General features: G+C 35.2%; 4 protein-coding genes across 5 annotated transcripts in view; 3 read left to right on the forward strand and 1 right to left on the reverse strand.

Moving 5' to 3' along the window:
* Positions 1-24,698, forward strand: part of LOC125830656 (60S ribosomal protein L7a-2-like) — a 431,324-nt gene that overhangs the window by 210,113 nt on the left and 196,513 nt on the right. The window lies entirely within an intron of this gene.
* LOC125830586 (NAC domain-containing protein 13-like) lies at positions 3,130-4,811 on the forward strand. The gene is made up of 2 exons (XM_049509767.1): positions 3,130-3,819; positions 3,915-4,811. Exons 1-2 carry the CDS (start codon positions 3,130-3,132, stop codon positions 4,809-4,811), a joined length of 1,587 nt encoding a protein of 528 aa, XP_049365724.1.
* Positions 12,140-17,953, reverse strand: LOC125830551 (probable serine/threonine-protein kinase At1g54610). The gene is made up of 8 exons (XM_049509737.1): positions 17,326-17,953; positions 16,506-16,790; positions 16,098-16,415; positions 15,665-15,892; positions 14,907-15,007; positions 13,931-14,033; positions 13,518-13,829; positions 12,140-12,404 (listed from the first exon to the last, which is right to left on the reverse strand). Exons 1-8 carry the CDS (start codon positions 17,779-17,781, stop codon positions 12,258-12,260), a joined length of 1,950 nt encoding a protein of 649 aa, XP_049365694.1. The 5' UTR covers positions 17,782-17,953; the 3' UTR covers positions 12,140-12,257.
* LOC125830609 (11-beta-hydroxysteroid dehydrogenase B) lies at positions 21,094-24,397 on the forward strand. The gene is made up of 6 exons (XM_049509789.1): positions 21,094-21,340; positions 21,875-22,067; positions 22,896-22,981; positions 23,152-23,283; positions 23,456-23,620; positions 23,973-24,397. Exons 1-6 carry the CDS (start codon positions 21,155-21,157, stop codon positions 24,363-24,365), a joined length of 1,155 nt encoding a protein of 384 aa, XP_049365746.1. The 5' UTR covers positions 21,094-21,154; the 3' UTR covers positions 24,366-24,397.

Here is a 24,698-nt window from a genome sequence, read left to right on the forward strand (position 1 = left end):
TCACCAGCTGATGATTGTGTCCCACCAACTAATAGTTCTTTCACTGTTGATCCTTGTCCAGTATCTTCAGTTCAGTCACCACTGGCTACTCTACCTGTTCCCACCAGAAAATCTAGCAGACCCAACAAGCCTCCTCTGTGGCTGCAAGATTTTGTTACTCAACCTAAAGGCAATACATATTCCTATCCTATTGTTGATTAGCTTTCATATTCACATTTATCTCAGTCCTACCAACATGTTCTTCAAGCATACTCAGCTCTGTGTGAGCCTGTATCTTTTCACCAGGCTGTTGTTGATCCTGCTTGGGTCAAGGCAATGCAGTTGGAGATTGATGCATTAGAAAGCAATCACACGTGGACTATTGTGGATTTACCACCTGACAAGAGGCCTATTGGGTGTAGGTGGATTTACAAGATCAAATACCTATCATCAGGAGCTGTGGAAAGATTTAAAGCAAGATTTGTTGCACAGGGGTTCAGTCAGAAGGAAGGTCTTGACTATGGAGAAACTTTCAGTCATGTTGCAAAAAATGGTGGCTGTTAGATCTATTGTGGCTCTTGCAGCATCTAAAGGTTGGTATATCTATCAGATGGATGTTCATAATGCCTTCCTCAATGGTGATCTTCTTGAGGAGGTCTATATGGTTATTCCTAGTGGGTTTGCCAGACATGGGGAGACTCACAAGGTCTACAAACTACATAAGTCCTTATATGGACTTAAGCAGGCACCAAGGCAATGGAATATGAAGCTGACAGAAGCCTTGGTAGATATGGGGTTCAAGCAGAGTCATTATGACTATTCATTGTATACTAAGCACACTGAAAATGGCATTGTTTTGGTATTGGTCTATGTAGATGATCTGCTCATAACTGGGAACAATCAACAACTCTTATGTAACACTAGACTGGATATTCAGAAAATGTTCAAAATGAAAGATTTGGGAGAGTTAAAGTTCTTTTTGGGAATTGAGTTCTCCAGGTCCAACAAAGGCATACTCATGTCACAAAGAAAGTATGCATTAGAATTGATATCTGAGTCTGGCCTAAGAGGAGCAAAACCAGCCTGTACACATTTAGAGATGAATCAAAAGCTCACATCAGTTCAATATGATGAGCATATCAATGAAGGGATAGCTGAATGAGACAATATACTAACAGACACTACAAAATATTAAAGACTGGTAGGAAGGCTCTTATATCTCACTATGACAAGACTAGATATTTCATTCTCAGTACAAGTCTTGAGTCAATTCATGTATTGTCCTAAACAGTCACACATGAATGCAGCTCTTAGAGTAGTTAGATACATCAAAGAAGCACCTGGATTAGGTTTGTTAATGCCTGCAGCAAACACTTCTAAACTTACAGCTTACTGTGACTCTGACTAGGGAGCATGTTTGGAAACTAGGAGATCAGTTATAGGATACGTGGTTAAATTTGGAGAAGGACTTCTTGGAAATCAAAGAAACATGAGACAGTTTCAAGGAGCTTAGCTGAAGCTGAGTTCAGGAGCATGGCAGCATGTACAACTGAAATAACATGGTTGATAGGATTATACAAAGAGTTGGGGATCAAGATAACCACACCAGTAATTATGATTTGTGATAGCAAGGCAGCCATCCAGATTGCAGCTAACCCAATCTTTCATAAGAGAAAAAAAACACTTTGACATTAATTGTCATTTTGTTAGAGAAAGAATCTGCCAAGGCATGCTGAAAACTCAACACATAAACACTAAGGATCAACTGGCTGATCTACTAACTAAAAGTCTGGCAAGATACAACACACCAACTTGTTCAGCAAATTTGGAATGAAGAATGTGTTTCAACCATAAAGCTTGAGGGGGAGTGTTGATCAGCTTAGGTGATTGAACAAGTTGTATGGTGTGAGTCAGTTAAAGTTGTTAGGAAAGTTCTAGAAGCTTCTATAGTTAGTTAAGAAAGTAGTTACAATACAATAGTCTATAAATAGATATTGAACTACAATGTAAAGGCTAACTTTCAATGTAACAGAAAATTCATTGAACTCAATAAGATGCTCTCTTCTCTTCTCTTCTACTCTGTATACTTTCAACCTCTATTAATGGTGTTTTCAGCGTTGCACCATCATAAGAACTTGGAAAGATGGACGTGATCAGATATATAGCAGACATAATCATTCCTCTGCTAAAACCAAAGTTCCAAAAAAGTTGATCAAGAACAATCCTTTTCTGCCTTCCTTTACATTTGAAGAAGAGAGAAAACATGTTTGTTTATTGTTTTATCCTTTATAACCTGATTACTGTGTTTTCGCACAAGGAATACAATTTCAGAGTGTTCAAAGAATGAAAAAAGTTTCATATTAGTGGTTAATGAGATAACAAGAGGGGTACGCTCAAAACCTAATTTAAGATGAGCTTCAATTTGTAACTATTGTTTCTTCCAGCAGAAAAGATGATTTTTGCACCAGTTAGACCAGACAGATTCAAATTGTTTTGTTTCTAAAAACATATGTCCACTTTATAAAAGAAATGATTGTCATTAGTAACTATTGGAGAATCATGTCATTCGCCTATTAAGTATTTCCATCAGAGGCATATATCATATTGAAAATCATTTCCAAATATAAAATAAAAATTGTAAGTTTTTACAAAAAAAAATGTTTTAAAAAAAAACTAAAATCGTAAGTTTCAAAATATTGCTTTATTGTTAAAAATTGTTAGTTAAAAAAACATAAATAACCGTAAGTTTCTAAATATTGTTACATTGTTGGATATGGTAAGTTACTAAATATTAGTTTTCCGAAGTTAATACCAATTGGGTTTTCTGTTATCTAATTGTACTTTTTAAAAATTAGCTCAAAAAACTATAGTATTTGATAATTAGCTAATGATTTATTTAAACTGATAATTATATTAACTACACACCTGACGGATTACAGCGGTAAGTTTCTAAATAATTATTTTCCTAATTTGTTACCAATGGGTTTCCGATCAAGCCAAGAATTGACTAACTATAATCATACTTGATTCGTACAATTGTTCCCATTCCCTTCAACCTTATTACTTTTTGTTGTATAAAATATACCTCTCAGCCCCCATATAAACTCTGTTCCATCTTTGAAAAATATATATCATATACAAGAAAGAGTGATGGAGTTTGAAGAAGAAGGGTATCGATTTCATCCAAGAGATTCAGAGTTATTCACATACCTTCTTAGGTTTATCGCTCAAAAAGATTTGTGTGACAATGGTTTTATTACGGAGTGTGATGTTTACAAACAAGAACCTTTGGTAACTTATGGCGATGTCGATACTAATATTTTTCGATACTTTATTTCCCCGAGGCATAAGAAAAATAAAAGTGATAAGAGATTTTGCAGAGTTGTAGGTAATAATCTTGGGACTTGGAAACAGCAAGATAAGGGGAAATGGGTTAGGAGTAAACAGAGCAAGCCTTTGAATATGGGACGCAAGAAGAGTCTCAATTATGATACTAAGATGTGTTGTCCCGATGATGGAAAGTGGCTCATGAAGGAATATGTTTTTTGCGAAGCTATTCTTAAAAAGTTCAAAAACTCTAATTTTAGAGATTATTGTATTTGTGCTATAAAAATGAAAAATTCTGCTAATACTTCTCAAAGTAGTAATGTGAGTACAGCTGTTGTGGATTTTTCTGATGAACAGAAGTTGGATACAGAGGTGTTTTCAGGGGTAAATTCTGTTGAGCAGCGGATGGATCAGGAATATAAGGCGATCACTCCTATCAATATTGTTGAACCAGTGTTGCAAATTCAAGAGTCTTCATCAGATGAAGAGAAGATCAATGCTCTTCAAGAACCAGTGTTGCAAATTCAAGAGTCTTCATCAGATGAAGAGAAGATCGATGCTCTTCAAGAACCAGTGTTGCAAATTCAAGAGTCTTCATCAGATGAGAGAAAATCAATGCTCTATTAGAATCTAATGATCCTGAACTAACGCAAATGTGGAATGAGGACTATGGGATGATCAATCATCCTATCAATGTCGTTGAAAATCCAGCGATGGAAGTTGATGATGTTGAGGTGCAAATTCAAGAAGCTGCTGGTGAAGGAAATGGTGTTTTGGAATTTGAGAACACAATACCAGAAAATAATCTGCCTAAGGAACCAGCACACCTGCAGCAAGGTTTTATTGTTGGTGTAAATGAGGACTGTAATGCATATTCGGAACTTCAAACCAATAATACAAGCTTTGTTGGACTACTAACTGGTTGTGGGGACTCTTCAATCAGGAACAATTGGGAGCTAAATAATTTTTCACCAATTCAAGAACCTATGATTCCTGACTTTGCGAATGTCAAGTCAAATATAACTATGCCTGAAACATATGGTACTTTGGCTGAATATATGGATGCCGATGTATTGATGAATCCGGACAATAAGCTGATCAATGCTTTTGATTTTTCTAAACAAGCAATAGTAGAATCTAATCAACATCAGGAGCAGATCACTCAAAAGGCTGCTGGTGAAGCGAATGGTCTGTTGGGGCAAACTGTGCCTTTATTTCAAATTCAAGAATTTGTGATGCCAGAAAATAACGTGCCTGAAATGTTCGATATGGGTTACACATTGTCGGAGAAGAGTCAGACACAACATCAACTAAAACCACAAGAAGAATCTATGACACTTTGTGAAACAGAAAAATCCAATTTTGTTGATGACCTTACAGAAGCCTTGTTAGATGATGTGCCTCTGAATGATAGATTGGATGCAAATAGGGAGATTACGAGTACATTATTGCTGGACCAACAATCTTGGCAGTCTAACGCGCATTTACAAGATTTGCTGCTCTGAAGAATTGGTACTACTTGGACAGTTTTAGCTAATTTTGTGGACAATACTAACTAGCTAGGATCAGTTTTTGAAACAATATCCGGAGTTTTTGTGCTCTGCTTCTTAGTCCTTTTGGTTGATTTCTTATAGTTTATATAAATTCTATTTGTCCAACTTTCGTGTTCAATTTCTAATTTTGACAAAGAAACTGTTGTTATTATAAGCTTGATTACTTGTTACAAAAGTTCATACAGTCCCCCCTAAATGATAAATGGGCACAAGCATTGGATACAAGGGAAAACACTCTCTAATTTATTTCACAATTCTATAAATAAGACTAAATTTATGTTAATTAGCCTCGAATAATGATTCTATATTAGTTCCTTGCGGACACTAACAAGACCACCTAATTGGTTATTGTTAGTGTGACATTTTAATATTATAAAATATTTTAAATTTTGCAATATTCTGCATAGTCACACAGATATTGATTTCTGGCCGTTGGTTGACTTCTCACTTTTCATAGGTTACAAAATGTTGGATGTAATAACAATCATAATTGTTGCATTACTGTTCAGCATTACTCCAAATGGAGTTAGTGCATATGTTACAAACTTTTTGGTGCAGCAGCAAGCCGTTGGTGGCTTAGTGATTCATTATTCCATTCTTTACTCCTCCATTATCCATGTAACCTATGCAACTCCTAAGGCTATTATCTTCACTATTTACTACACCATTATCTTCCTATTCATTGCTAGGAAGACTTCTTCTAGTATATATAGTGGTGATCTTCATTTGGTTTGTGACACACAATACAACAAGAAAATATAGAGTGTATAAGGTTTGTCAAAAAGAGAGTTCTTATTAGTTGAAGGGAGGTGTTCTTTTTTTGTGGAGCTTTGGACTCAACTCTTGTCCAGATTTGTTGAGTTATACTTTGTGAAGGTTGTTGTATCCTGGAGGGGACAAGTCAAGAGGACTACTGCTGGACCGGTGAAAACATTTGCTGCAGTGGGCTTGAATCTCCTTAAAGAGAGGGAGATATCCGCGCTTCAGCATGAAGAGATTTATTTCTTCATTTTTATTTTCAATTGTAATCTTGTATTTTTGTTATCTTGTAAGTTTTTCACTAACAATTTTAAGGAGATTCAACATGGCTACAATTGAAAAAACCGCGGATGTCAAGATGGGAGACCTTAACAAGCCATTTCGGTTCAATGGTAACCATTTTAAGAGATGGAAGGGTAAAGTACTTTTCTACTTGAGTCTTCTCAATGTTTCTTACGTGTTAACTGAGAAGAATCCTAATAAAGTAGACATCACCTCTATGAATGATGATGAAACTATTTCTCATCTAGAGAAAGTGGAAAAGTACGATGGTGATTCCTATAAGTGTCGGTATTATATTCTTAATTGTCTATCTGATAATTTTTATGATTATTATGATAGAACTTTCTCTAGTGCAAAGAAAATTTGGAAAGCGTTGCAAAGTAAGTATGATACTGAAGAGGCTGGAGCGAAAAAATATGCGGCTAGTAGATTTTTTCGTTTCCAAATGGTGGACAACAAATCAGTGGTAGACCAAGCTCAAGACTTTATAATGATTGTTGGAGAGCTAAGGTCCGAGGAGATAAAAATTGGAGATAACCTTATTGTTTGTGGCATAGTAGATAAACTTCCACCTTCTTGGAAGGAATTTCAAAAACTATGCGCCTCAAACAAAAGGAAACCTCTCTTGAAACCTTGATAATGAAAATCCGCATGGAAGAAGAGGCAAGGGGCCAAGATGCACTTTTACAAACAGAAGAGAACAACATCACAACGAAGGTAAATTTAATTACTTCAAATAATGCTACTCCTGAAACTCACAAAAATACTTCTTTGAAGCCTAAGAAGAAAAAATTCAAGAAAAATAATGGTGAAAATAACCAAGCACAAAATCAACAAGTTCAAGACAAAGGACCGTGCTTTGTTTGTGGCAAGAGTGGGCATATTGCTCGATTTTGCAGATTCCGGAAACGTGGTCCTAACCCTCAGGCAAACATTACCGAAGAACCTTTTGTGGCGGTGATTACCGACATAAACATGGTTGAGAATGTTAATGGATGGTGGGCTGATTCTGGTGCAAACCGTCATGTCTGTCATGACAAAGACTGGTTTAAGAAATATACTCATTTTGAGGAGCCCAAAACCATCATGCTTGGTGATGCTCACACCACTCAAGTGCTTGGAAAGGGAGATGTCGAATTGTGTTTTACTTCTAGAAGGGTATTAACTTTGAAAGATGTACTTTATACTCCTTCAATGAGGAAAAATTTGATGTCTAGTTTTCTTCTTAATAAAGCAGGCTTTAAACAGATTATTGAGTCTAATCAATATGTAATAGTGAAGAAGGGTATTTTTGTGGGAAAGGGGTATGCATGTGATGAGATGTTCAAATTGAATGTTGAAATGAATAAAACTTCTACTTCTGTTTACATGCTTTCTTCTACCAATTTTTGGCATGCTCGTTTTTGTCATATTAATGATCGTTATGTTGGAATCATGAGTAGTTTAGGATTAATTCCAATGATTAAAAAGAATTTTGAAAAGTGTGAGGCTTGTAGTAAAGCCAAAATCACTAAAAGGCCTCATTTTCAAGTTGAAAGAAAAACTGATTTGTTAGAATTAGTTCATACTGATATTTGTGAACTTGGTGGAATTTTAACTCGTGGAAGTAATAGATATTTTATCACTTTCATTGATGATTTTTCTAAGTTTACATATGTTTACTTGATGAAAAATAAAAGTGATGCTTTTGAAAATTTTCAAAACTTATCTCCATGAGGTTGAAAATCAGTTTGGAAGAAAAATAAAAAGAATTAGAAGTGATAGAGGCCGTGAATATGAGTTTAATAAGTTTAATTCTTTTGTCAGATCATTGGGAATAATTCATGAAACGAGTTTAATTCTTTTGTCAGATCATTGGGAATAATTCATGAAACTACTCCTCCTTACTCTCCTTCATCTAATGGAGTAGCGGAAAGGAAAAATAGAACTTTGGTTGAATTGACTAATGCGATGCTTATTGAGTCACATGCACCTTTAAATTTTTGGGGTGAAGCTATTTTAACTGCTTGTTATGTGTTGAATCGTGTGCCTCATAAAAAGTCTAAATTGACACCTTTTGAATTGTGGAAAGGTTACAAGCCAAGTTTGGGATATCTAAGAGTTTGGGGTTGTCTAGCCTTTGTGAGGCTAATGGATCCCAAGATTACAAAGTTGGGTAAGAAAGTTACTACTTGTGTTTTTCTTGGTTATGCTTCAAATAGTACAGCCTATAGATTTTTTAATCTTGAAGATAATATTGTGATAGAATCAGGTAATGTATTTTTCATGAAAATAAGTTTCCTTTTGATTCTAAAAATAGTGGGGGTCAAAGGATTGAACAAAATATTTTGTCACTACCTAGTTCTTCTACTTCTACTTTGAAAAATAAAGAAGTTGATGATTTTGAGTTAAGAAGAAGTAAAAGAGCTAGAGTAAAAAAAGATTTTGGTCCTGATTTTTATGTGTTTAATGTTGGAGATGACCCTCTTACTTTGAAAGAAGCATTATCTTCACATGATTCTATTTTTTGGAAAGAGGCTGTAAATGATGAAATAGAATCACTAATTTCTAATAAAACTTGGAAACTAGTTGATTTACCACCGGGTTGTAAAACAATTGGTTGCAAATGGGTCTTAAGAAAAAAGTTGAAACCGGATGGTTCTATTGATAAATATAAGGCTAGACTAGTTGCAAAAGGTTTTAAACAACTAGAAGGCCTAGAATTTTTTGATACTTTTTCACCGGTAACAAGAATTACATCCATAAGACTTTTAATTGCTATGGCTGCAATTTTTGATTTGCAAATTCATCAAATGGATGTAAAAACTGCTTTTTTAAATGGAGACCTAAATGAGGAAATTTATATGGATCAACCCAAGTTTTTTGTTGAAGCAGGCCAAGAAAGCAAAGTATGTAAACTTACTAAATCCCTATATGGCTTGAAAAAGGCACCTAAGCAATGGCATGAAAAGTTTGATTCTTGCATGATTGAAAATGGTTTTAAAACAAATGAGTGTGATAAGTGCATATATCTTAAGTCTTGGAATAATTCACATGTGATTATTTGCCTATATGTTGATGATTTATTGATCTTTGGCTCTAACATGAATGTTATTGATGAAGCTAAGAATATTCTTAGAAGCCATTTTGATATGAAAGATCTTGGTGAGGCAAATGTTATTCTTGGAATAAAAATTACAAGAACATGTGATGGAATTTTCCTTGACCAGTCACATTATGTTGAGAAAATATTGAAAAAATATAACTTTCTTGATTGCAAGCATGTTGCAACTCCTTTTGACTCAAGTGTTCACTTATTTCCTATTGAAAGTGAAAATGATGTAATAAATCAAAAGGAATATGCTGGCATAATCGGAAGTTTGAGGTATGTGACTGATTGCACTAGGCCTGATATTGCATATGCAGTAGGAGTACTTGGCAGGTTTACAAGCAAGCCAGGTAATGAACATTGGCATGCTATAACAAGAGTTATGAAATATTTAATTGGAACAAAAAATTGTGGTTTGTTCTATAAAAAATATCCTGTTGTACTTGAAGGCTTTTGTGATGCAGATTGGAACACTTTATCAGATGATTCCTGTTCTACCACTGGTTATGTCTTTACTTTAGGTGGTGGTGCTGTTTGTTGGAGATCAAAAAAGCAAACTATTATTGCTAACTCTACCATGGAGGCTGAACTAATTGCTTTAGCTTCAGCTAGTGAGGAAGCGAATTGGTTAAGAGATTTATTATTTCAAATACCTTATTTTGAAAAACCAATTTCTCCTATTTTAATTCATTGTGATAGCACCGCTGCGATTGGTAGAGTTCAAAACCGTTATTACAACGGTAAATCCAGACCTATAAGGAGGAAACACAGTAATGTAAGATCATATTTGACAAATGGTACCATTAATGTTGATTATATCAAATCTTGTGATAATCTTGCAGATCCTCTTACTAAGGCCTTAACAAGAGAAAAGGTCTGGAGCACATCGAGGGGGATGGGATTGAAGCCTATAAATCCTTGAGTCATAAATGAGGAAACCCAACCTGGAGACTAGAGATCCTATAACCAGGTTCAAAGGGAAAAACTAATCATATGATGACTTGTTGTGAAAAATGCACTATCTTTTTATTCCCTCCCTATGATGTGAGTGCATTGTTTCCTGTAGTTATGTGAAGGTTGAGTTAACAAAACTCTTAATGAATATTTGTAGCCCGTATGGGTGGAGTGTTAAGCTTACAGGAGCACTCTCGACAGATTTCACCTATGTGATGTGTGGAAGTAGGTTGCTTCCTATGAGAATTGGCTTATTCTCAAAAGCACTCATGAAATCGGGATAGCACATAGCCATAACGTGCTGGCTTTAAAGCTTATGTCAACACCTTGATTATTATGTGTGGACAGTGATATTTTATTTCCCTCAAGCAGTCATAGTTCAAGTCTGAGACCACTACGACTCTGGAGTAAAAATTATTGTTTCACTAAGTGGAGGTTCAATGCATAGCACACCTTCATTATGCATAGTAGTCTTCCTTCAGCTGATATACTCTCTTATCTAATATTAAAATTGAGTGGGGGATTGTTAGTGTGACATTTTAATATTCTAAAATATATTAAATTTTGCAATATTCTGCATAGTCACACAGATATTGATTTCTGGCCGTTGGTTGACTTCTCACTTTTCATAGGTTACAAAATGTTGGATGTAATAACAATCATAATTGTTGCATTACTGTTCAGCATTACTCCAAATGGAGTTAGTGCATATGTTACAAACTTTTTGGTGCAGCAGCAAGCCGTTGGTGGCTTAGTGATTCATTATTCCATTCTTTACTCCTCCATTATCCATGTAACCTATGTAACTCCTAAGGCTATTATCTTCACTATTTACTACACCATTATCTTCCTATTCATTGCTAGGAAGACTTCTTCTAGTATAAATAGTGGTGATCTTCATTTGGTTTGTGACACACAATACAACAAGAAAATATAGAGTGTATAAGGTTTGTCAAAAAGAGAGTTCTTATTAGTTGAAAGGAGGTGTTCTTTTTTTGTGGAGCTTTGGACTCAACTCTTGTCCAGATTTGTTGAGTTATACTTTGTGAAGGCTATTGTATCCTGGAGGGGACAAGTCAAGAGGACTACTGCTGGACCGGTGAAAGCATTTGCTGCAGTGGGCTTGAATCTCCTTAAGGAGAGCGAGATATCCGCGCCTCAGCCTGAAGAGATTTATTTCTTCATTTTTATTTTCAATTGTAATTTTGTATTTTTGTTATCTTGTAAGTTTTTCACTAACAGTTATTTCTAGTTCAATTAAGAACATCTTAATATGGCTACAAGTAGTTCTCCTATCAGTAGCTCGAACAATTAAATGAGGGTAAATGCCCCAAATTCCTGTTAATTAGTATTTCTCAACTTCAATTTTCCTCTTTTGAACTCCAATATTTCAAGTCTTGAAGTCAGCTACTCATTTTAGAAACATTAAAGAGCAAAAATACTAATAGTTGAGTGATTTTCTAAGTCAATTATTAATGCCCTTTTGGATACAGAATAAGAATATTGTTACATAACATAATAATTAAGTCTCAATTCTAGACAAGTTTGGATTGACTATATGAATCATCACTGATTTAAACTCAAATCTTATTATTATCATATCAAATATAATTAAAATGAAAAATAAGTTTATGTATCTATAGAGAACTTACCTTTGACTTTATAGGGATCCTTCTATTAAACAACACTCCTATGGAACTTCTCTATTTCAACTATAAGTAACATATATCATTCTATATACTTGAAACGACGAGCCTAGATATCTTTACCGATTGTTATTATTTTTAACTAGTAGATCATTTTCATCCATCATTCCTATGAATACGATTTCGGATAAAAGAAAGAGTGAATGAAATATTTACTTGAATTCTTCTTGCAAGAGATGCATATGAGTTTTAGACTGGTTTGCATAATGCAGAAACTTCAACTTGGCTTATTGCTCCAGCAATAAAACTGGTTTCTTTAACTTTGTAAAGTAAACTGACAATATTGGCTCAACTACAGTATTTCAATCAATTCTCTGAATATATTACAAAAGGATTTAGTTCCCTTCTAAAACTATCCAGAACCAACTAGTGAGCTTTAGTTTCTAGATATCAAAGAAGAAATGGAATTACATTGTGAACATAACAAATTCTTCAAACCACACAAAGCAAATTTGCCACCCTCAAACGGTATAAGGTCACTAAATAAGAACCTTACTCCTGATATGGCTAATAGATATATCTTCTTTTAAGCCCTGTATAAATGTGGATTTCATGTGCAGAAGAGTGAAATTATACGAGAGTCCTTCCGCTAGAAGAGAGCAATCAATTCTATTCGGGCCTTGTCTTGTCTTGACGTGCTTTCCTGACTGCTTCTTGAATTTGTCTCTCGTGTTCCTTTAACATGTCTTCCATACTTCCCCCTTGTGGCATTAGTGGTCCAGAGTGCAGGAGTCTGCTTCTCTTTGGCACATAAACCTGAAGCAAGGAGCGGGCCAAGTTAAACTCAAGAAAGCTTAAAAAAAGGAGGAAAAGTTCAAAATGTCAAAACAGCACATGAAAAAACAGGAAGTTAGTTATCAAATTAAAATTTCTTCTCAAATAATCTTAAGCTAACTCAGCAGCTCAACTGCGAGTGGATACCGGATGCCTTAACTCATTAGGCCTCAGAGCATGGTATATCTCTGCTTGTGTGTGTTGTGTGGGATTGTTACATTTTTTTTTCACTGCAAAATGAATCGATTTCTTCTAACATGTAAAGCTGATGCCATCTAGCCCAACGTTCTAAATGAATCCTTGATGACTTGACTATTAGACCTCTGTGCGTTTGTGTCTGTCAGATCAGTTGACTGATCTTTGAATAAGGGAAGGCATAATACTTAGATAGACACTTTAACTTGGCCTCAATTGGCAACTTAACAGTCCAATTTTGAGTATGCACATCTAGACACCTCAACTCGTCTCTATTGTGTCATATGAACACTCCAACTTACAAAATGATCATCTAGACACCTCCAAAATTTATGTGTCATGTCGGCATTGGGTGTCTACGAGGCAAAGTGGGGACGAGTTAGAGTGTTTAGTTGCCAGTTGAGAGCAAGTTGACGTGTCTATGTGAACTCTCGAAGTTGGAGTGCTTACTTGCTAGTTGAGGTTATGTTTGAGTGTTTTGTTTATATATGGGAAAATGCATAAGTACCCCCTCAGCCTATATCCGAAATCCCAGAGACACACCTAACCTTTACTAAGGTCCTATTACCCCCCGAACTTATTTTATATGTAATATTCTACCCCTTTTTGGCCTACATCCGAAATCCCAGAGACACACCTAACCTTTACGTGGCACTGTCTTGTGGGCCCAGCGCATGTTGACATTTTTTTCGAGGATAGTGCCATGTAGGCCGAAAAGGGGTAGAATATTATAGATAAATTAAGTTCGGGGGGTAATAGGACCTTAGTAAAGGTTAGGTGTGTCTCTGGGATTTCGGGCATAGGCTGGGGGGTACTTATGTATTTTCCCTTTATATATTACTAATAACTGGGTTTAAAAGCATTCTAGATAGTGGGAACTTATTGATCTAAGGAACACACCGTGGAATCTCCACCAGATGACCTATCATCTCTCCTTGAACGAATGCTTGAAAACTCTCCTGCAGCTCGAGGCTTGTGAGAACCCTGCCTTGAAAGCTCTACACCATGTTGGGAAGCGGGATATGCCCGTTCATTGATTGCACTTGAATCCTCCTTTGCTTTGTTAGTCCATGTGTAACCAGATGTATTAGGATGGATCACTGAATTAGAATGAGTGAGTCCGTATCTCAATGCTGGTGGCTCTATAGAGAAACCAGCTCTATTGTCCTCGAGAGCATTGTATTTCACTCTGATGCTTTTGCTCGTCTGTCCCTGCAATTATTTGCATTAGTCATTGGTGCAACAACAGGGGTCTTAAGCAAGAAAATGTAAATATTCTGTAGAAGTCTTGGACAACTAGAAGAAAATAAAACCTGTCCGAGAGCATTGAATTCTGTTGCCGGTTCTTCCTTTGCTTGTCCCGATGACTTCTTTGTTGTTTCAGCTCCATGTCCTTTTCCAGCCTCAGCCTTTCGCCTGTGATTAAGATAACATAACTGTGAAACTATATGAAAGAACAGCAAAGTTTGGTTACAAGAAAGCTGCACTTTCTTTGGAGAACGTGACAGTAAACATACATAAGTCAAAGCATGAAAACAAAATTACAAGTCACTCTTAATTTTGGTCAGAGTAGGAACCAGTATTTAACCAGTGAGAGCTTGTTTTATCCGATCTCTCCATTTGTAGAGTTTTTTTAACATATTTCTCATACTCCAAGGCAGCCCGAGAAGTAGCCATGCCCAATGAAGAAGGTGGACATCGAAATTGGGTTGCATAATTGTGTTGAACTGTCACTAAGCCCCACATTATTAATTTCAGGGAAAATGCATAAGTACCCCCCAGCCTATGCCCGAAATCCCAGAGACACACCTAACCTTTACTAAGGTCCTATTACCCCCCCGAACTTAATTTATCTATAATATTCTACCCCTTTTTGGCCTACGTGGCACTATCCCTGAAAAAATTGTCAACGTGCGCTGGGCCCACAAGATAGTGCCACGTAGGCCAAAAAGGGGTAGAATATTACATATAAAATAAGTTTGGGGGGTAATAGGACCTTAGTAAAGGTTAGGTGTGTCTCTGGGATTTCGAGCATAGGCTGGGGGGTACTTATGCATTTTCCCTTAATTTCAAGCAATATTTGTTAGAGGCTTAGAGCATTGTACTATAGAAATATAAAAGGAGAATAGAAGAAACAAAATTGAGAAAAAATAAGCGACAACTTTAAATTAAGTAGAATAAGATGACATGAGTTATGCTAAATATAATGTAACATATGAATAGCATATGCTGGATTCAGAAAACATAACTGAGCAGTAAATATGTATACATGAAGTTAATGCAGTATACCTTCTTGCTTCTTGATCTCGAACCCTAGTATCGTATTCCTTGCTTGGAGGATACTTTGGTAAAGTATATGGATCACAAGGTAGGGGATTCGCTTTGAAGAACTGAAAAGTAAAACCAAAGAAGAAAGATATAAAACATTTCTATTGGTAGTGAAATTTATAGGAGATGAACAACGTATTCTAATATATATATATTGAACAAATGATTTCCCAAAACAAAACAACAAAGTTGCCTCGTATCATCGATTGGCAGTGGCAGGCCACATTGGTCATTGCAAAATGCATAGCTTAAAAACAAATACCATCGTGCTGGGACAAGTGTTGAAGTTATGAAATCTTTTTCAAAATAGATGCTTAACAAATGAATTGATCAGATAAAGAGCTTTTCTCTTTGATTTTTCACATCAAACAAGAAAGCCAAGTCACATAAGATCATCACAAAAGACATAGAGCTTGGCAACAAACAATGACATGTTAGGATAAATTTTTGAGTTTATGTGAATTCATCTTCTCTTTAGCTCTTCGCTGAGGAATTGTTCACCTTCTTAAGTGGGAGCAGTTTTTTAATGAAATTGTTCCTATGAAAGTGACAAGAAAACTTCCACTTAATTATAGATATGCAGGTTGATAGGGTTGATATTAACAGCATTTATCAATCACTAAAGTTGGAAATACTTTTCTTCTTCAGGGAAAATAGGAAAAACTACTTTCCAGAAGGAAGATAATGTTGGTAAGGGAGAGATGAGTTTTGGACATTACCTCACTATTGAGTGCAGAAGAAGCAGTGCCGCGGTTTTCTGGTTCTATTGAAAGTAAGGTGTCAACAAGGGCCAAAGCTGTCGGAGGCAAGTCCTTGAATGTATCAGCAATACCGCGCTTATATGGATTCTGTTGCTTAAAACTAGTAGCAAGTGGTAGTTTTGATTTACTCCAGTACTCCTCAGAAGGTGAACCACAAAGCTTGAATATTTTATGCATTTGCTCCACCTATCAATTGTTTCAACTCTCTCAGTTAATAAATACATGAAGAAACAGGCGCTAGTTCGTTAATGAGATGAAAAAAAGTTAGAAATAGATTGGATTTAGTGCTTGATGATTAAACTCTTTTTTGATTGTAAGCATGGAGGAAACTGTAATTTTTTCTAGGGAAGTAGAGATCAAGGAGTGAATTCGAGCCCCGAAATGGGAGTACCTCTGTTCTTCCAGGCATGATAGGCTTTCCATTAAATAATTCAGCAAGGATGCATCCAGCACTCCACATATCAATGGCCACTCCATATTCTGTTGCACCAAGCAAAAGCTCAGGAGCCCTATACCACAGTGTTACAACACGACTTGTTAATGGCTGCTTTTGGTTGGGCTTAAAAGATGTCGCCAGACCAAAATCTCCGATCTTTAGAACACCATTATCACCAATTAGAAGATTTGAACCCTTAATGTCTCGATGAAGTATACCCCGACTATGACAGTGTTCGAGTCCCAAAAGCATTTGTTGCATATAACATTTTATCTGAAATACAATTCAAATTGTGCAACGTAAGGATATAAAGAACTTGTAAACAACTTTGTAAGAATAATGCACCTACCTAAGAAGAAATACCTGTGGTTCAGTGAACTTGATCCCGGGTGCTGATGAAAGTCCAGCAAGATCGTGCTCCATGTATTCGAATACAAGATATATACTGCCTGAAATTCTGGATGTGACCAAAGCCTCAAGTTTCATTACATTTGGGTGGTCCAATCTACGCAAAATACAAATCTCTCTCGCCATAAAGCGAACACTCTCAGGATCCATATTGACAAATTTTACTTTCTTCATTGCAACAATTTTGTCGGTTTCAAGGTCACGGGCCTTGTAAACATTACTATATGTTCCTTGACCAATCTGCATTGGAAAATAAACATTAGAGGTTATCATAGTTCCAAATATTGAGAGATCTATAAAAGTTAAATGACATCCATTGTTTCAATTAGAAATTCACAATCTTAATCCCATGTTACCTTGAACTGAACTAACACCAAGAAAAAATTATGCAGCCAAACAAAGTCAGATTATTGATACAACATACTTTAGTTATGTTTTATGAAACTATCACGTATGCATTATGATTACATCCGCAATTAAAACTGAAAATGCATTTTTCAAATTGAAAGCAACAAAAAGAAGTGAAAAGACACATCGAGATCATGTGTAACAAAATGAAATATCTAGAAAATCCTGTTCCTAAAACACTCAAGAGGACAGGGAAACAAGGGGATATGAAACAATACTGCAAACATCACATGGTTGATTCTATCAGTATGATAATCTTCTTTAGATCGCGAAAACTGGGCAAACTATACATTTCAAAGTATAAAATCAGTGTAATGAAACTTAGAAGCAGTAAATGTGACAATTTAAAGATAACGTTAGAACTGACTTTGTTCAATTTTTCAAATGATTCTGCACTTCGAGGAACCCACCCTTGAATAGCCTCTTGTGCAACTGAACTTAGCCATAATGGCCAACCTGCAGCACACAGCTCCCCTATTGCACCATGAGGCATGTTAACAACTCGAGACCTTGATCGTATCAGTCCAAAATCCATCGTCGATTGTCTCTTGAATCGTCCGTCCTTAGGCCTCTCTCTAATCCTAGTTTTCTCATTATCATCAACTTTTGTTGTAACACCATTATCTTCTGATGTTACATTGGGTTTAACTATTTCTTTAATCTCTTCCCTTACTGATGGAGCAACCAACTGTACAGAAGATTTATCAACTTGTATTTCTTTTTCCTTTTCATGTTCAACAACATCATCATGATCTGTTGAAGAACCCTTTGAACAAATACAGCCCATAAGTCTACAACAATATATTCTATCCAACAAATGCATTTGAACCCTAAATGATAATTAGCCACCAAAGACCCAAACTTTCCACAATATCTTTCAGTATTATCATATTCAGCTAACCAAATTGACAGTTCACAACAGATTCTTGATTTTCCAGTTTTCTATTTCCATTTTATCAATCAAAACATATACCTCAAGATTGTTCTGAAAAACCCCAAAAAAATTCAAGAATGACAAAAACAGGGATTGAAAGAAATCTGAAGAAGATTAAAAGGTCAAAAACCCAGACCAGAAATCCAACATTGAAGCCAAAAAAACAAAATTCAAGATTTAAGTATACACAAAATAAGGTTATGTTAGGTTGGATTAATGCAGGAATGCTGGTCAAGGGGCACCTAATGAGGGTATTCTGGGCTTCCAAAAAAAAAGTTTTATTTTTTTTCCAGAAAATTCAACTGTTTTATTACTTGCCATTATTTGTTTTATCAAAAGAAAAATTAAATTTTTGTGATAAAATTAGAAAAAGACTTAATTTTTACATAAATATTTTTGAGTACTCAAGGTTTATTATTCAAGAAAATAGTATAGTAATCCAGCGTGTTTGGGAATACCTAAAAAAACGGTTAGCCATAGGTATTATTTTCCCCCTCTTTTGGATAAAATAAAACAAAGATATTTTGCCTTCTTTTTCCATATTTGAATTTCTGCTTCACAGAAATAAAATTTAAAAATATAGTCGGTCAGAAGCAAGCATATCGATGAACAGTTGTCTAGCACTTCCATATAACTGTAAAATATACAATAACAGTTGCAGAAAGAGGCACCATGGTTATTTGAACTGATTTGCACTTAAAATTCATGGATGACTCCAATTTTATTAATTATAGATTTCAGAATAATCAATTCAGGTCTGCAGATAATATACTTTATTGATTGAAATATGTTATTTATGTTTTAATTGACTTATCATATGGTTTTGAATTTGACTTGTTACGCCATGCAAAATTTATTATGGAATTTATTGGCCTGAATATGACTTGACACATTCCTTTATACAAAAGAGTAACGTAGAAATGCACCTTGGTTATAGTGGAACTGTGCTTCACTATGTTTAGAGTTATTGAAAAGGATCGGTCCAGTCCCACCCGGTCTAAGTCTCGCGGGTCAAGAAATTTGATGGGTTAGGATAGGACTGTCCTTCATTTGGAAGGGTCTTAAAATGTTAAACTCAACCCAACTCTATAAGGGTCGTGGATTGGGGCGGGCTAGCCCTTCTTTCTTTTTTTCAAATCAAATATGTCAAACAATGGTGTTGTTTCAATAACACTAGCAAAAAATCTAGTGTGATTAGTACGTATCCAGGATACTAGATACACGAGATACATGTATTTGGTGTGATGCATTCCAGATATGCAAGCGAGATAAGAGAATGACAAGCGAGATGGGAAGAAAGCGAGGGCACGGGAATCGGGATTTATCAAGGTATCCTACGTACATGTGAATCCACTTGGATAGAGTTTATCTAGAACAAATTACACCTAATTTTGAGTCCATGTATCTGGACACACCAAAATCTGGTAAGATTCGTACTATTATAATATTGTGTGCATCTAAGTAATTAGTTCATACACTAGTGAAATTTCATTAAGTTACCTTTAAATAAAAAGTCTTGGCCCATGGGTTGATCCCCGATCAAGCATCAAAGCCCAAGGACTTATATGGGTTGGGCTTATAAGCCCTAGTTTTAAATGGCTTGAAAAATCATATCTCAACCTTACCCTAATAACGGATTTGGTTGGATCGATCTTATGGGCTAAGTCCATTTTGACGGTTCTAACTATGTTATTAATAAGGAAAATTGTATGAAATAGCAAAGTATTAATTCAAATTAAATGTTATAGCCACAGTTTATTTTATTTGTAATTCACAGCAAACATCTCATTTTTTTGTCATCTGATTTGGTATACAATTAGCCATTTTTGGTATATAATTAGCCATTTTATACATTTTGGTATAAAATGTGTTTGTGTTTGTATAAAGCCAGAGAAAAGTGTATATAGAAATACAAATACATATATTTTCGTCCGATACACTTATAATTATACAAATACAAATCTTATTATACAAATTACAATGTATAAATGAATTATACAAACCGAACAATTTGTATAAAATTTGGATGTATCTAGTGAATTATACAAATCAAAAGCTTCATAGCAAACATAAAATTTGTTATGGAGCGCAATTATGCAAACTATAGTTATAACATACAAATATGATTTTTATGTTTAATATATGTGAAAATTGTTCTTATTAATACGCCAACAAAAGATTAGTTGAATCTTTAAATAAAATTATTTATGTAATACTATTAAATTTTTGCCAAAAATCAGTTGACCCACATATTCGGATCGTCCTAGAATCAAGTTTTTGCATGAAAGTCCTTATTTTAGAGTGTTATTTAATTTTTGCTTTTTAAATTTATGATATTTAATTTTTGTTTTTATTGTTTATTTCATAAAAATTTATAAGATAAAGTACTTTTAATTATTATGACCTAAATTCATTGGTCACAACTAATTTCTCAAGCAAAATCTTTTAGGAAATGTTTTGCCTCAAGCAAAAAAAAATTATTTGGAGGGTGAGCATTTTAGAGAACTTTTGTCTTAAAATATAATTTTTATTACTGAAGTTATGCCTTGGACATTGACCTATGTTTTGTTGTATAATTTGTGTTACTAAATTTAACATAACTTAGGCCACTAAACTTCTGTTTGGGCATAACTTGTGCCTTAAGCTTAATTTCTTTTATGTTTAGGTATATAACATGCGTTATTCACTTATATCTTGAACATAACTTGTGTTTTGGACATAATTTCTTGTCTTGAGTATAATTTGTATTACTAAACTTATATTTGAAACGCAATATCACTAAACTTATGTTCAGGATAATAACTTTAACTAAATTTATGTCTTTGCTAATTTCCTTTTGCCTTGTGGTTTTTTATATAAGAGGCATTTTTAACTCTTTTTTTTACTTAAAATTTTATTTTATTGACTATGCTTTGAAATATAAATATATCAAACAAATTTATTAATGCAGATATAATATTTGAGCAAAAAAGAAATAAAAAAAAAAGTACGGGCTTTTCCAGCTAGCAGTTTGAAGTGAGAAGATATAACTCAAAACAGATAATGACTGTTGTGATCTCATGCATTAACTTCCAAAAACAAGTCCCTTCCATTCGTCACCAAATCCTTAAAGCACGTGTTCAACTTCATGCATGTTGTTGTTAATACTCAACTCTATCTACTCTAAACATATCCCCAAAAATCAACAACAAATTATAACAGCCCTCTGTTCTCTTCTTCTCATTTTTTTTCTCATCTTCTTGTTGAACTGATCATAAAAAAAATGATGGATTTGGTGAATTCAGTGCTGAATTTTGTGGTGCCACCAGCAAGTTTGGTTATGTTAGCCTTTTCATGGCCTGCTTTGTATTTCATCAACACTTGTGAGAGGATGTACAACTCTTTCTTTGGTGAAGACATGGAGGACAAAATCGTCATCATCACTGGAGCTTCTTCTGGTATTGGAGAGGTAAAAAAAATGAGCTATAGCTTAATTAGACTCAGCTCCGATTTGGCCATAGATTTTGAAGTTGAAATTTGAAAATTGAAAGTTTGAGTTTTTGTACCTTGAAGTTGTGTTTGGGCATGCATTTTTACTCGGAAAAAACTTAGAATTTTGTGAGTGAAAATCTCAAAAACCCCAAATAATTGGTATGGATCAGTTTTTGGAACTTGAAAATTGAATGTCTGTATTTGTTATTATGGTATTAACTATCAAGATAGGCTGATTCAATTTTTGATTTACTTGATTTCGATGAAAATTTGGTTTTTTCTTATATTTTGGGCAACACTCATTTCTTTCTAGAGGAGAAATTCCTAGCATGCAATGGATAGAACTATTCTTAAGTTTTTTGTGGAATTTGAGTTTTTGGAGTTACAAAAACGAATTTAGTAATTGAAATTAAAGAAGCCCAAACTTGCTATTTGTTTTTTTGTTGTTCTTGTTTGTGCATGAAAAGTATTGAACAAGTGACAAATACTTGGTTTTACTCTGTAATATTAGCAAATTGCATATGAATATGCAAAGAAGAAAGCTCATCTAGTTCTGGTTGCACGAAGAGAAACCAGACTCTGGGGAATTAGCGAGAATGCCAGGGCATTAGGTGCAAAAAGTGTTCTCATAACAGCTGCAGATGTTGTAAAGGAAGCTGATTGTAGGAGATTCATCACTGAGACCGTAAACTTATACGGGCGTGGTAAGCAATTTGCTGGATCCACTTGTTGTATCTCCAATTTTATGTTGTAAATAGTGTTAAGTATGAAGTTTAACACACCTTCTCTCATTGAAATGAGAAAGCAGTGTGGACACTGGGATTTTGAGGAATTCAACCAACCAAGCGTAAGCTTTCCGCTTGCAATGTGTCAAACCAAAATGTGAAAATGTAACCTTTTGAGTAATCAAAAATACCAAGAATATATATAATGTGGCCCGAGTACCTACATATGCTTTAGTCAAACCTCTCACTGTTAGTGAAATGATATTCTCTGTTATTTCCTTTTCATGATTTAGTTTGAACAGACTATAGCATAGGTAAGTTTCATCAAACAGTCATTTTTTTAAAGCAGAGATAATTTAAGTCCCATTTGGCAAGGTAGTTGTCCATTCTAGTTAAGAATGTTTTCTTGAACTTTCTAGCGTCGAGTTTTACAGTGACATTGATGTTACTGAGTACTACTTCTATCTAGAGATATTACGTCCTATTTCATTTCTCATTAAGCAAATACAACTATTTGTCTAGGAAACACAACAAAATGTTACAACTATTTTGAAGAAACAAAAAGTTGCAACTTACATAACTTGTTATGTAGTTTCAGACTCCAAGTTATGTTCTAGAGACGGATGAATTTGTTTCTGATTGCATTGGTCAATTGATATTTATAAAGCAAAATAAGACTTAAATTGGGATGGATATAGTAGCGTGTATAGCTTGGTATGTTTAAATCTCGGAGAATAACACCTCGTAACCAAAAGGTTGTCTGAATTTTATTCTGACGACAATCTCCGTTCATTTCCCTATTTTCAGTGGATCATCTTGTAAATACAGCAAGTTTGGGTCATACCTTCTACCTAGAAGAAGCCACAGATACAAATGTCTTCCCCATTTTGATGGTATGTGGAGCTTTTACTCAGGACCATCCACAATTATTCATATTTAGCTTTGACGCTAATGTATTGGTAGAATGATTTTTCTCTAAGTATCTTGTTGCAGGGGTACAACACTTGCATTTTACTCCCAAAACCTTTCAAATTTGTAAATGTCTGAATATTGTCCATTTCAGGATATCAATTTTTGGGGAAATGTGTATCCTACCTATGTTGCACTACCTTACCTGCGACAAAGCAGAGGCCGAGTCATAGTGAATGCTTCAGTAGAGAGTTGGTTGCCCTTGCCAAGGATGAGCTTATATGCAGTTAGTAATTCTGACCGTTGCTATCTATTCCTTTAAATGGAATTCGTCCAGTTTGAGAATTGAATTACTCAATATTTCTTCGTCAGCCCCCTATTTCATTTGTCCCCACGTGGTTCTTTTGTTGTATTTTTCCTTCGAGAGATGATAATATGTGTGTCGTCTTATAATATAGGCAGCGAAAGCAGCACTTGTAAATTTTTATGAGACCTTGAGATTCGAGCTGAACGGTGACGTAGGGGTCACAATAGCGACACACGGATGGATTGGGACTGAAATGACAGGTGGAAGATTCATGCTAGAGGAAGGTGCTGAGATGCAGTGGAAGGAAGAAAGAGAAGTAAGTCTCTCTATTCCGAGCAAAAATTGTGTTACTTGCCCAAGATTGTGTACTAGTATTGACAGAATGAAGATATTGATATTGAAGTTTAACCGGCTGTATTGACCATTGTTGCACAATTTCTTGTAGTTGGTCCTAAGTATTAAATTAGAATGAACTGATAGGAACATGATTGAACTGAGAACTTAACTGTACAGAGGGTTAATACTGTTAAGAATCGGGCAAGATTGCCTACATTTGTCTTTCTCATTTATCATGGATTCCAGTAACCTTTAATTTCTGGTTTTGTTGGAACTCTTGGTAATATTTTATCTCCGTGCAATTAAAGTTGTTGCTTGCATTTTCATTCAAGGTTCATGCATCTGGAAGTTCAGTGGAGGACTTTGCGAAGTTGATTGTATCAGGGGCATGCCGAGGAGATCCATACGTGAAATATCCGAGTTGGTACGACATTTTCCTTCTCTATAGAGTATTCACACCAAATGTTCTCCAATGGACGTTTCGGCTGTTACTTTCAAACCAAAGTGCCCGGAAAACTTCCCTCATTGGCACCGGAAGGCCTCTTCTCGAGTCATCCTCTCCTCCTCGGATGCAGCCTATTCCTGAGACATTCTCTCCTCCACGACAGCCTTCCTCTGAGTCGTCATCTCCTCGGAGACGGCCTGTTTCTGGTTCATCCTCTCCTCAGCATCCATCTGCTTCTCCTCGGAGACATATGGGGCCTGTTCCGGTTCAGCAGGATTGAAGGTAGTAGGTCGAGTAATTACTTTAATTTTAGCGTGGTTATGTTTTTTCTTTAGTTAAGATTCTGTGGATATCATTGTAAGAGTTCACAAGATACAACAAACATTCGGCACAATAAAAAGTTGTACTTGGCTTGTTTAAGAATGCTTGGGTTTGGTTTTTCGATGGGAAAAAAATTGGGAAGTTTATTTCTCTATTCTTTAAAAGCCAAAGAGTTCTATCACTTCAATCACATTCATGAGTGATTCTGATTTCAATAAATATGCACAGGTAATTATTTCATTCACATAATATATTTCAATGAAAAGCAATGATTGTAGGCTGTAGCAGTAGC

This window comes from Solanum verrucosum, unplaced genomic scaffold (assembly GCF_900185275.1).
Source record: "Solanum verrucosum unplaced genomic scaffold, falcon-dt-bn FXZP01000102.1, whole genome shotgun sequence".
Lineage (NCBI taxonomy): Eukaryota > Viridiplantae > Streptophyta > Magnoliopsida > Solanales > Solanaceae > Solanum > Solanum verrucosum.

Bases quoted from the DNA above. Each gene is read 5' to 3' on its own strand.
- LOC125830586 (XM_049509767.1), top strand. From the start codon at position 3,130: ATGGAGTTTGAAGAAGAAGGGTATCGATTTCATCCAAGAGATTCAGAG. The intron at 3,820-3,914 runs GTGTTGCAAATT...ATCAGATGAGAG, and splicing joins TCAATGCTCTTCAAGAACCA to AAAATCAATGCTCTATTAGA.
- LOC125830551 (XM_049509737.1), bottom strand. From the start codon at position 17,781: ATGCATTTGTTGGATAGAATATATTGTTGTAGACTTATGGGCTGTATT. The intron at 15,893-16,097 runs GTACTCCCATTT...AACAATTGATAG, and splicing joins TCATGCCTGGAAGAACAGAG to GTGGAGCAAATGCATAAAAT. The intron at 14,034-14,906 runs GTATACTGCATT...TCTTAATCACAG, and splicing joins CGAGATCAAGAAGCAAGAAG to GCGAAAGGCTGAGGCTGGAA.
- LOC125830609 (XM_049509789.1), top strand. From the start codon at position 21,155: ATGATGGATTTGGTGAATTCAGTGCTGAATTTTGTGGTGCCACCAGCA. The intron at 21,341-21,874 runs GTAAAAAAAATG...CTGTAATATTAG, and splicing joins CTTCTTCTGGTATTGGAGAG to CAAATTGCATATGAATATGC. The intron at 22,982-23,151 runs GTATGTGGAGCT...TGTCCATTTCAG, and splicing joins ATGTCTTCCCCATTTTGATG to GATATCAATTTTTGGGGAAA.